Source organism: Gambusia affinis, linkage group LG22, assembly GCF_019740435.1.
Source record: "Gambusia affinis linkage group LG22, SWU_Gaff_1.0, whole genome shotgun sequence".
In the NCBI taxonomy this organism is placed as follows: Eukaryota; Metazoa; Chordata; class Actinopteri; order Cyprinodontiformes; family Poeciliidae; genus Gambusia; species Gambusia affinis.
Genome location: NC_057889.1, coordinates 9,699,746 through 9,712,867, shown reverse-complemented (window position 1 = coordinate 9,712,867; position 13,122 = coordinate 9,699,746). Strand labels below are relative to the sequence as shown.

The following is a 13,122-nucleotide window of genomic DNA, read 5'->3' as shown; positions in this document are numbered from 1 at the left end:
CAGGAATGCCGCCATTGACCCCCGTCTTTGTAGGCTCGGGTCTTAAAGGGAAGCGGTGTGTGCGAGGGGCAGATGAACTTGTGCTGAAAGGCTGATTATGATTCCTCTGCTCTCCTCTCCTGTTTTTCTTCTATCACCGGCTCTGTATGGAGTCCAGAAACCATGTCGAAGTCAGCATTTGTAAGGTTTGATTACAAAGCTTCAAAGAACAGAAGTTGTTTATCTTCCCCCAGTTTTGACTTAATCTACAAGTCTTATATGTCTAGGTTAGCAGATAGTTTATTTTGCAGTAATGCAGTAGAGATGCAGATTGAGGTTAGCTGACATGAGCAATGAATAGTTTGCTTCATATTTATTATTCTGCCATGCTGGTTTACTTCTAAAGCCTGCACTAAGAGGAAAGAGGAGAACAGAAAAAATGTGGGCTCCAGTGAAGCATTTAAAAAGCACACAGTTTTTGCCTAAATGAAAACACTGTAAATGAGAGTAGGAGTTTATGGTACCACAAGACAACATTGTTTTAGACTTCTACTATTAAAAATTAACTGGATCAAGAACTTAATTTAAAAAATTGTTAAGGGAGTAGTTACTCTTTTGCAGTGTATACAAATATAAAGTATTTGTTGTAATTTTTCAGTTTTAATATTGTGTGTTATTTATGTCATATCCTGTATTCATTGTATCTGCAGTGCATTTAGTATGAATCCAGATTAGCTGAAGCAACTTGAAGAGGACTGCAGACCAAGACAGCTTCAGCCATCTTAAAACAACTCCATGCACTAAAACATTATAGTGGTTTATGGGAAACCAGTTCAATATACTTTTATCATGTCTGCAGGTCATTATTTACATGAAAAAAATAGCAAGGACGCATTTCAGCACAAATGATCTGCCTGTTTGAAACATATACTGAGAGCAGAACATGAAAAACAGTTGAGCTAAGCATAACTACCTAATAGAAATATGGTGTCAAAATGTATAAAATAACTTAAAAACAGTTTTTGTACATCATTTTCCTTTTTTCCAACAGTAACTCTGACCAAAACTGCTTTGCATTTCATTTTCAGTATGTTTCACACAGGAAGATCATTGCTTGCACTCTAACTCCTGTTTCAAATAAACGTTTCTTGTCCGATTTCCTGTGTAGAAAGAAAAAACAAAGAACATTGGCTCTTGGTGTACAGAGCTGTCTACTGGAAATGAAAATGATGCTTTAAAGGTCCATTAATTGTTGTCTGCACAAATTGCTTTAATGTTTTTGGAAGCAGAGTTGGTTTTAAATGATAGAAGTCTGCTTTGGACTTTGGACTTAAAAAAATGTCGCCACAAAATGTACAACATATCACTTAAATTTGCACTTATGGGTTACTGTATGGTAACCCATAGGTGGTCTCTTGTTCTAAAACCATATTTTTTGCCTCATCCACAGGTGAGCACCATTGCCTGGGAGACGCACTTGTCAGGACCAGGAAGAGACAGAGAGAAAGATAAAATGAGAGAGGATGTTCTGTGGTGTCACCTATGACTGAACCTCGCCCATCCTGCTCAGAGAGACTGAGAAACAGATTCTCCTCTCCCTCCTCTGACTCTCCCCTGCAGCTCTGTCACAGCGCCATGACGGCCCACTGCACCCTCACTCACCTTAACACTCATGCATGTCCAGTCCCTCAGAAATATCCTGTTTGGCTTGTTATCACACCTGTGTACCTTCAGTGACTTTTCATTACCCCCACTGCAACCTGGTGGAGAAGAGTGGAAGTGTTTTGTATGCAGGAGTGTGAATTCTTATGTGTATAGTAGCAGCGGCGTGAGAAGGTGAAAAGATGGGTGATTATTATCATGTATATTGTATTTATATCTTGCTTATTCATTCATTCACAACATATGTGTTTTATTTTTACTTTTCATTTTGTCTCGTTTTGTTTATTGTAAGGACATCACGTTTTGCTGTCGTGCAACAGGTATTTTTTTGTTTTAAACATCGATGCGGACACGTCTTAAACTTTCTTATAAATTGCATCCGGCTGAATAATGATATACATAAAAAAACCGTTGCATACAAGAAAATTATTTCAAGGCTTTGTAGGTAAATATAACTCAGTCATGGTACAAGTGTTATTCCACAGGCAGAGGAGCAGAGATTAAAATAATGCACCACGTGCTTGAATTTATCACATTGTGTGCTTCACTCTGCATCCCCACTTAATATTTCATGAGATTCATGTACATAAGACAAATTCACTGCCTGGTATACTGTGAAAAGACATTGTTTAATGTGATAATAAAATACTATGAGCTTATAATGTGGCAGAAGCATTTGCTGTGTTACAAAGAATACACATGCCAGTTTTTAACACTGGTTCGGCGAGAATTTAAGACAAAACACAAAGCATTTTATGTGTATGGTGTTCAATGTTTCTTGATTAATTACTTCTTCACTTTCTGTGCAGAAACACAGAAAGTGTGTTTTTCACCACTTTCTTATGGAAAAAAAAACCCTTTACACCCTTTTAATCCCTGGTTTCTTGGGGTCACGTTGAAGGTGAGCTAGTTCTGCACAATGTTGTGTTCTTCACCAAGCGCTATCGCTCAGGTTCATTAAAACTGGCACCAGGGAGGACACAAACAGAGCGAGGGATGATTTAGAAAGGCACAAACTTCATGGTACCAGAAATAAATACAAAAGCTCATTTTTTCTGTTCATCTAAAAGCCAAATTCAGTTAGGATTAATCAGGGAGCCATGGTCTTTCCATCGATCATAGGACTAGGACACCAGTTGCATCCAATTAGCTTCCCAAAGTGTCCACACAGCTACTTTGAGTCAGGCATTGTATCTCTGCTATAAAAGGACGTTTCAAGAATAGTCCAGCAACTAGACTTTACCACCAAAGCGGCTTATTTCTGATTAACTTTAGAAGAATAGCACCGGGTCAGTCATGTAGAGGTGCTTTTATAATCAGTGAAATTTAATTTAGTGGCTTATATAAGCTAGCAGTGCTAAAAGCTGGCATTTCTTTCAGCTTTAAGTTAAAAGATGTGGACATTTGTGCCACAGTATAGGTGCCAATCTTGTGTGTAAAAGATCCATATTTGCTTTATGTAAAAAAACAAAAAAAGAAGAAAGAATGATTAGAGAAAGCTAGAAAACTAAAGACTTGCATTTGTTGCTAAAGATAAGCTTCTAGAGCCCACCCCACTCATCTTAAGCCCTCTGTTCTGTTTGTAACCCACAACTGTGAACCTGATAACATTTGTACAAATTGTATACCTCCTGTATGTACCTAAATAATATTGTTGTAATATTAATATTAACAAATAACCTGCAGCCATTTAGCAAAAGTTTCATGTAGCATGGTCATAGTTGTCTTTTATATTTTCCAAGCTGTTAATAGTGAGGATTCAGAAACTTGTCTATATTTCATTCAATAAAGTTAGAGAAAATGTGTCTGGATTCTCTATTGCTTCTTGAATTAGTCAAATATTTTTAAAACAATTACTTATTTGCAACTCAACTGGCAAGTTGGTAATCACGACACAAAATCCCTTATTATGTAAAGACGTGTTTTTATTCTTTCTTCATGGCCAAAAAAAAGTTTCAAACAGATAAAATTACATTCCTGAGAACACAGAATCGTCACAGTAGATGTCAAATGGGCACCAGGAAGAGGTTTACATTGCATACTCTTTACAATAGTCCCAAACTATTTATTTAATGACCAACAGCTTGACAGTGAAGTCAAACTTCTCAACTTCCTGAGATGTTTGGCTGTTTAGAAAAAGACTGAGCACAGACATTAATTTTTGCAACTGAACATGGAGAATTTCCAATGACGTGTGCATATTTCACTGGATCATTTGTTTGGAAAATCAAGGGACAGTAGCATTGAAATTTGATCAGTTTCAAGATGAGAAAAATCACTGACAGCTCGCAAGTGAAGGAAAAAGTACTCAGATTCATGGTAAAATAGAAACAGCTGGTGAACAATCACTGTTCAGATTTGACAGTTTCCTTTTCCTTCAACCTGAGCGGAAAGTAAAAGAAAACAGCGCCATCTAGCTACAGACTGCGTGAACTGGATCAAATTTAAATCCTGCAACTTTAGATTTCTAGCATTAGAATAGGGGATAAAGAAATTATAAAAGCTATTACGAGAATGACCACATTAAGTATTATAATTAAACATTATTCAAGCATGACATTTAAAATTAATTCCTGTTAATCAAACATGTCTTTGTGTGCTTTAGTTTACACATACATTTCACCAGTATCACTATGAGAGTTGCTGAATCAAAGAGAAGAAAAATAGCTTTTTTGAAGAAATTTCAATATCTATAGAGAGAGAATTAATTATTTTAATATGAAACATTATAGAATGAATGAATGGGAAGCTCAAAGCCAGTCTAGGTACTGGAGTAAAGATCAAAATTTGCAGAAATTTATAATATAAATGGGGGGGGAGCACAATATTTAAAGTGAGAGGGAACAATTTACTCTTTGGCAGCTTTAGATTATCTGCATACATATGAAATAATGTTAAAGATTATACACAATATATTAATGTGAGCTTCTCATTTATTCAACATGTATAAAAAACTCTAATTCTATTCATCAGTAGCACAAGAACTGATATGGAAGATCAATAAAACACATTTCATATTCCAACAAAACATGTGTAAACCATCTTGTTCTTTGAGATATGACTTCCAGTCCAGATAGCTGAAATAATCAGGCCTCTACAATGTTTTTCTAAAAGTTGCAACCTTCTATCACTTCTTTATTCTCGTATGGGCAGAAACTAAAAACATACAAATACAAAAAAACGATGTTAAAATATAGAAGAAACTATTTCCCTTTTAACACAACAAGTATCCTTTAGCACACATTTGGCAAGACTTTGAAAAACCTTCTTAACAATTCAACACAAGTCTATTCATATCCTTCACATGTTAAGATTTTGGAAGCGATCAGTCCACTAATAATCTTACATCTTTGAAATATATTGTCATTTTATGAATATAGCGCTGTGTATAAAATTAGAAAAACATCAAATAAACTTTAAAAGGGATCCAGAAATAGATTCAAATGAATTATATGAAAACACACATGATTTACAATATTCTACAGCCTCAGATTGAGGGTCTGGATGGAACATGTTGCTACAGTGTTAGTAACCAAAGAGTTATATAATACATAACAGGGCCGGCATGTGTGAGGAAAACAAACAAAGTGGCATAAATTTAGACAACGCGAGCCTGTTTCTCCGTCCGGTGTGACAAGGAATAAAAGACGGTAATCCTACTGAGACACCACTAAGCACAGAGGCACACACATAGCCGGTTGCCGGAGAAGATGCGGTGAATGGTCGTTACGTTACATAAACATATTTATTCTGTTCAGCCAACATCAGAGGATGGAAGACGGACACATAGATTGTCTCTGTGCTTGCAGCTGCCAGTATATGTCTAGATTTCTGCCCATGTGGAAATTCCCTGCAGTAGCAGAGTATCAGCGTTTTGCAACTCTTGATGTCTAACAACTCTAGACGGCCTCAGCTTCCTCTTCCTATGTTTAAATAGCGCAGACAGCTGCACGCAAAGAGTTTATTACAGCATAACAAATCAGTGTTTTATTGTTGGTTAACCCAAAGCCTTCAGTGAAATGTGTGTGTAATTTTGATGATTGTATAGAGAGAAATCTTTATAATTAGCACTCTTAGGGTCTACACATTTAAAGCACTTTATCATGAAATAAAGGTTAAGAATATCTAGCAAACATACCCTGACAAATTTTTCTTTAGCTTACCTATTTTAACCATAATTTAGATGGCAAACATGTTAAAACTGACAAAAACAGTTTGGTTGCTATTCTACGAGAATCTCCTCAGTCTTTATTGGTTCTGGTGGGGTGCCAGAGTTGGACAAATCAGACCCTTCATCTTTGGAGACATCTTCTTGCTGCAGCAGCATGCCTGCACCTGCGCTTCCCGGCAGTCCTGCTAATCCCCCTTGGGAGAAGCACAGGTGTTTGATCACCTCAGCAGGGCTGGAAAAGGTCGTCGCACAAATGTTGCACTTGTAAGGCTTCGAGGAGCCCAAGAACATGGCCTCCATCTGGTTGCTGTCTTCCCCTGCAGCGCAGAGCTCCATGCTCTGCCGGTCCACCATGGTGTAGGTGTCGGCCCCCTGATTCAGGCAGACGTGACGGGCGGCTTGGTTGGCACGGCAAAAGCTCTTCCCACACGCGCTGCATTTGAAGGGTTTCCCCGTGTGGATGTACATGTGCTCGCGCCAGTGGCTCTTCTGAATGAACTTGCGTCCGCACGTGGAGCACTCGTACTTCCTGCGCTTCACTTCGCGGTCTAGGTCGGCATTCTCCAGGTTGTCAATGTCTGCGATGTCCGATGGAGGCGGGGTGTCTGCCTGAGAGCTTAACCCTCCCACCCCCCACGTGGAGGTGGACACCTCTGCTTGGGGAGAGTCAGAGTTGGTACCTGAAACGAGAGTTTGTTCGCTGTCGCTGATGATCTCCACAGCTGTGGCTGAGGCGCTCGAGCCGGCCTTGTTTCCTTTAGAAGACCCCTCTGCCAACAAGCTGTTCTCTCTGATCACAGCAGGCAGCAGTGGAGCCTTGCTCGGCTCCACTGCTGCCTGCTGAAGAGCCTGTGTGTGCTGCAGGAGATGTTCTCTCAGCAGACTTCTCTGGGTGAATCTGCTCTTGCAGAGGTGGCATGAGTAATACTTCCTGAAGGAGGAACTTCTCTTCATTATGCTCGGCTTTACATGGAGGATCGCAGTGGCGGAGGAACCATCTGCGCTCAGTACGTCCATTGCCCCCTCCTCACCAGATGCCTTCATGCTGCTGGTTGAGGCCTCGATATCAGGGGGCGATGCAGCTTGCTTGGACAGTAGGGCGTTTGTGAACGACATCGTGGCGGGGGAGGACACTTTCCCCTCTGAGTTCAGCTGCTCCAAGTCAAAGGGTGAGGAGAGCTGTCGACGAGCCGGTACGCTGGCTGACAGCGCCACTTGCTGGTCGGATATCTGGATGCCGTAGAGCGAGGTGGAGAGGTTGATGCTCTGATCGGGGTGGGAATACACCGACTGGCTGGCCTCCTGCAGGAGCGGATACGCGTGGAGGAATCTGACTCCCTGCTCGAGACGCGCCGGGTCTATCAGCTGGGGGGCGAGCTTGCCTGTGTACATCAAGTTGAGGAGATAGCTGAAGATATCTGGCTGGATGTCAGCGGCCTTCAGACGCACGCAGTCACTGAAACCAAACACATTGCAGTGAACAGTGGGAAAAGATTAGAGGCTTTTAATTTAGAGTTGCGCAGACTTAAAAATCTGGGCCGATATCAATATCTTTTATTACTATTGTCGTTGTTGCCAGTAACCATTATTATACATACTTCATGTCTTTGTCATTTCATTTCATCTAACCTTTATTTCACCTGGAAAATCCCATGGAGATTATAATTGTCTTTTGCAAGAGAATCCTGACCAAGACTGGCAGCGGCACACAGACGCCTTTTGACTCCAGCACTGCTCCTCGGCTTCGATTAGTTAATCCTGCTCTGTATCACTATCACCTGACCAAAATGCTCCCTTCTCCCTCCAGAAACAAATGGCAACAGGATGGAAATAAATATTGATTATTAATATTGGCCCATTTTTATTTATCAGACCGAAAAATGACTAATCTTGACCGATACCAATGTTAGTGCCGATATATCGTGCATTTTAAATATGCTATTTTAAATGAAATCTTGACGTGTTCCACATGTTGTCCTAAATCAACCAAAAAATTTAAGTCATTTTAGCAGAATTTTGTCATAAAAAGTGTGATGTGTATTCAGGTCCTTTTAGCCTGACATCCCTAAATAAAATAAATGCAACCAATTACAAGTCAACTTATAAGTCACTGAAAGCATACGTTAAAAAAACCCTCCAGCTGTAATTGCAGAGCAGGTGGTTTTACAAACAGCTGACTCAGGCCAGCTTCTGTTTTCTATCTTTCAACATCTGTTTTCTATCTTTATATACACAGAGAAGGACCCATTTATTCCTACCTGTCCTGGTGAATAAAGAGCATTCTGAAGTAGTTGGAGAAGGCAGCGAGGACCGCTTTGTGAGCTTTGAAGAAGACGTCTCCAATAGCCACAGTGCAGTCGCACAGGAAGCCAAATTCCCTCTGAGCGTTAAGCTGTTGCAGCAGGATAAGACCATGGTTGGCCAACTCCATTCTTCAACCTGCACAAAGACACACAAACACACACAAGAAGCCATAAGTTTCCCGTCAAGCAGCAGACGAGAGGTTGTTGTGACCACAAAGGCTCAAGCTGTCAGTGATGATCTAACTACCTCACAAAGGCTAACGTAGCACAGCTGTAAAGAATCACTTAAGAGATAATGGAGGCTATATATCGACTCTGTATCAAACAGAAGTAAACAGTGAGGAACAAAAGGGGTTTGGTCAAACAAAACACCTCTGTTAGAATTAGTTCATTTAATTGTGAATTCCAGATATCTATAACCAACAACCTGACTGTTTCATAGTACCATAAATTTTATGCACACAAGTCCTTAACTGACTTCTATTGATAATTGTCAGAATAAAATTGTCATATAAACCAAAAAAATAGTTGAGATCAAGCATGGGTCAGTCAAAAATTGTGACAGTATGACGAACTTCAGTAGATTACCAAAATATCATACAAAATCGTATAAAAAAGGTATAAAATCGGTTAGGGAACATTTGCTTTATTTAAAAGTAAAATGAATCAGTTACTACTACCTATAACATATTACATACATTTTTAAAGATAAAATGATAATGTTAAATAGATGTATTATTTGATGCATAACAACATTGAAAAACTATGCTAAACTGATTTGTAGTTTTCCATTGCTTAATGTGTTAATAGGCTGGCTGTCTTTCGGCCGGCTGATATGCAGTGCACAGCAACAAGTAGGAAAAGGGGTGCATTCTTTGGACTCTCGCTAAGATGATTAACAAAATGTTTTAAAACATTAATGCTTGATGCTAGTAATCGACCTACAATTAAGATTAATAAGTTCCTTCTGGTGAAGGAGAGATTATCATTAGCTATGACAAAACACTTAGAAAGAAGTTTAATTAAAAGAAAAATGTAGGATTAAAAATAGAATCTATACAGCTTTGACCATAAACAAGCTTTAGAAATTCAACTAAATTTACTTTGATGAAGCACCAATCACTCAAAGTCAGCCTTAAGAGGCATTTCAGAGGTGCCTGCATTCTGCTGACCAATGAGATGAGTTTTGCTGACCCTAAAGGTCACCAAAGGACCCAGAGGGCTCCAGGCCATCACATGATCAGGGTTATGGGTGTCGACACACATTCCAAGGCAGAGCTGGTTCTACCCCCTTCAAGAGAAGTATGAAAACAGCCGATGGGTCACTCTCCTTCCACTGACACTTTCTCCCCAACAGCACAAATAAAGACAGACAGCACCAGATAATTTATCGTTGTTGAGTCTTCAAAATTATCTGAAATCTGCTGCAAACTTTCAATCCAGAAAACCATAAGGTAAACATCCATCTGAAAACTTGTGGATTTCCACAGCAACACACACTAAGAAACTAAAAACTACTGTTCTACTTTTACTCATTATGAATGTTCCCTCAGGTATATTAAACCCTGATTAAACAAAAACATTTAAAGCTTTTAAAAAATAGAAAAACTGAAGAAAATACAGAATCTTGATAGCATTTGATGCTGTGGTTTATGTTTTAACCTGAATAGCTTAGTAAAAATATGTATCTATAATAATGTTAACACAAATATTTTGATCTTTTGATCTGACCCAAATCTGATTACTCATCTGCTTAAAGGAGACAATAGAAACCACTTTCAGCAGGTGCAGAGGGCGGGCGGGCCCAAGGAGACCACCAGCTAAATACGTGTTGTACAGTACAAATGTTTAAAACGCTGTTTCCACACATGTCCTTCTAAACACTATGCTTTCAAACCAAACCTTTGTAGAGAATGAAATAAACAGCATACATATGTTCTTTGGCTTCACAAGACAATAATAGATATATTAATGTGATTACATCACTAATTTTTCCATTGCTTAGTTTTCTATGGTAGGTGCTTGATTAGTGTGTCATTTTTAATTATAGTCTGGGTAATGGTCACAAAATTTTCTCCTATAATAAAGATCATATTTCAGTAGCAAGTTGTTATAGTATTAAACTGTACCTCCTGGTTTAAATAACAATCACACTTAACAGCAATTGAGACTAATCATATCTTAAATAACATTAAATATTAATGTCAAGGTTCTGTCTTAGCACCAGCGTGGAGAAAGAAAAGCTTTGATGAGGGACTTAGGGAGGATTTAAAGAAAAAACAATCAACTAACACAGTGCGAGTACATTGTTTAAAATATCAGATTTTTGCTTTTAATTTGTTAAACTTAAGTACAAAGAAAAAATACCAAAGGTCAAAAATGATAAAAGAGTGGGCCAGTCTTGAAATAACACATACCATAAACTGTATATTAGGGATGCTATTAATCTGTATCAACAACAGTATCGGCCAACTTGAGTTGTTTTTTTAACATATCGGTATCGGTCCGATAAGTTAAAATGTACAGATATTAATAGCCAGGCACTTAGTTAAAAAGTTGTTCACAGATCTACCACAGATCTAGGGGCTAAATGATAAAATTACAGAAAAATATTGAGGTTTTTCTCATTTGTTATTGCAGAACGTTATTGGTCATCTTCTAATTTCTAACTGCAGTATCAAAACAAAAACCAAGAGTTGATGGGAAAATTAACACTGGGAAATCCTGGGAGAAAGCCTGTAAGAGAATGAAATAAAGTTGAGACAGGAAAGCGGATTCTAGTGTGACAACCTTCCATATTCATTGAGTCTCAGTTCTAGCTGAGCAAAATATTTTGCCTTTTATTTTGCAGGGCTGTTTTACTAATTCTAACAGGTATTTTTGGGGTTATATTTCATTATTTTAATGTAGTCTATTACTGAATATTCAGATCAAAGTATATTCATGAGCTAGAACGACCAGACCTAAATCAAACTGAGGATATGTGACACAACTTAAAAATGACTCTTCACAGATATTTCTCATATAACCTAACTGAATCAAGCCATATTTCAAAGAATATTAAAAATATTTCCGTGATGTCTATACTTGCAAATAACTAGTTTAATTATCTTCAGATTTCTGGAAATTGTACCAATTTGTATCTGATCTTTAGTGGACTGATTGGTGCATATTTACATATTACCACATTAGCAGAAAATTGTTTGCTTTAGCTCTACCTACAAGCACTGAATACAGTCTAACATTTACAGAAAAATTAAACAAGTCCATGGCAGACTGTAGGTTAAATAAAAAAATTAACAATAACACTTATACAGCATCCATCCATTCCATATCCCTGCCTACCACCAGCAGTCTTTGTGTCAGAAACTGGTACACCCTGGATTGGTTTGCCAGTGTATCATGACGCACATCAAAGGCGAACACGACAAACATCTCTTCACAAACAACCCTAAGGGCAACCGATGTAGCTGGGCTACCCACAGAGAAACTACGCATTAATAAAGTGAATTTACAAACTGCATGCAGAAAGGCCCTGTTGGGAATAGCATCCAGGGAACTTTGTTATTCAGAGGAACAGTGCTAACAAGACAAATTATAACAAAACATATAAAGTAATGCATGAACAAATAAACAAGCATAAGTTTAAATTTATTCCACTTAAAAGGGAAAATTGTTAGTTATTACTGACTTAACATAGTTTTACTTTATTTCAGCAATGCATGAGAAACCCTGAGTTAGGCCTAAAAGTCTTTTCAGCTGATTTTATTAAAAGTTATATTGTTATTACAGGATTATCAATATATATACAGTACAAAAGGTTTCTGAAGTCGTGACATGTTCATTTTGGGCATATCTGAAACAATTTGTCTAGAAAATAACCGTAAGTATCTTGGGGTTTGCTATATGCGCCTGATCACATAATTTATTGGGACTACTACAGAGTTGCCTTAAATGACACTAGTTTAAATCACATGGTGTAATAAGCTGCCACAAGTCTTTCCCAACTTGTTTGTAAAGATCTAGCACCGCCCCTGCTGTGATGTAGACACGTGGAACTGTCGCTTCCGTAGTGAGACGTTCGGTTACTCTGAAAATACACAGTGAACCGCCTGAGAGGAAAGCGTATGAGAAAGGTAAACATGACGCAGGAATAAAATATTTCTATCTGGTAAACAAAATATGTCAGCAAAATCACACGAAGAATAATCGTGGGGAACCACATTAAAACAAGAGGACTCCGTCGGTCTCCCGTGGTTGCTAGCGCGAGAAAACGGACACACATGCACGAACGTGCGCGCGCGCTCGTAGGAACAGACAGCGCGAGACTCAAGGGGGATGGGGCTGGTCACGAACGCGTTTCTTTTAACTTCCCCGTGATAATTACAGTTGGCCAGAAACAACCCGAACCGCAAAAATAACGAACCAGTGTTAGCTAAACGAACATATATGAATGTACTGCTAGGAAAACGTACTTGCGCTCTGCTGAAATCACCGGAGTTCCTCCGTATCGCCCTTGTTTGTTTGCTACCGGAGACCCAGCCGTCCGTCCTCTCTGCGCTCGCTGCAGCTTCAACTGTGTTCCTTGTAAACGCAGCATTCGTTGGCGGCGGAGGGTCGTCCGTCGGTGTTTTCCGGTTAGGGGTTTTACGTTACAATCACATGACTTGCGAGTGGGGAGAAAGAAGAAAACATTCAGAGAGAGAGAGAAGGGAGAGATGAGGGAAAAAAGCAGCCGTTGTAAAAATCCGTTGAAGGGGCGGTTGAGTTAACGTTAATTTCCCGCACTGTGTAACCGTCGTGGCACCAACCATTTTTTCTGTTTCTTTCTCTGACAGCCGGCGAGACACAACCGCTACAGTCACAGCGTATAGTGGTAGCAACGCCTCAATATAACAATAGAGTGGTGGTAGAATTAATATGTTCCAGCTATAGCGGATCATTTTAAAAATTTACATTACAAACTCATTTTTGTCTATATATTATTTATCTATTAATCTATTAAAC

At 38.8% G+C, this 13,122-nt stretch overlaps 2 protein-coding genes across 3 annotated transcripts in view; one reads left to right on the top strand and one right to left on the bottom strand.

The window, feature by feature from the left end:
• The window catches only part of akap12b (A kinase (PRKA) anchor protein 12b), a 47,996-nt gene extending 44,550 nt beyond the window's left edge, over nucleotides 1-3,446 (top strand). For both annotated transcript variants that reach the window (XM_044106938.1, XM_044106939.1), the window contains one exon: nucleotides 1,430-3,446. The gene's annotated coding sequence lies outside the window, so the exon portion shown is untranslated. The remainder of the gene's footprint in view (nucleotides 1-1,429) is intronic.
• Nucleotides 3,447-3,548: 102 nt separating this feature from the next.
• On the bottom strand, nucleotides 3,549-12,953 carry zbtb2b (zinc finger and BTB domain containing 2b). Its single transcript, XM_044106935.1, has 3 exons — nucleotides 12,591-12,953; nucleotides 8,071-8,251; nucleotides 3,549-7,268 (listed from the first exon to the last, which is right to left on the bottom strand). The coding sequence occupies exons 2-3, from the start codon at nucleotides 8,241-8,243 to the stop codon at nucleotides 5,864-5,866; spliced, it is 1,578 nt and encodes a 525-aa protein (XP_043962870.1). The 5' UTR covers nucleotides 8,244-8,251; nucleotides 12,591-12,953; the 3' UTR covers nucleotides 3,549-5,863.
• Nucleotides 12,954-13,122: the final 169 nt, after the last annotated feature.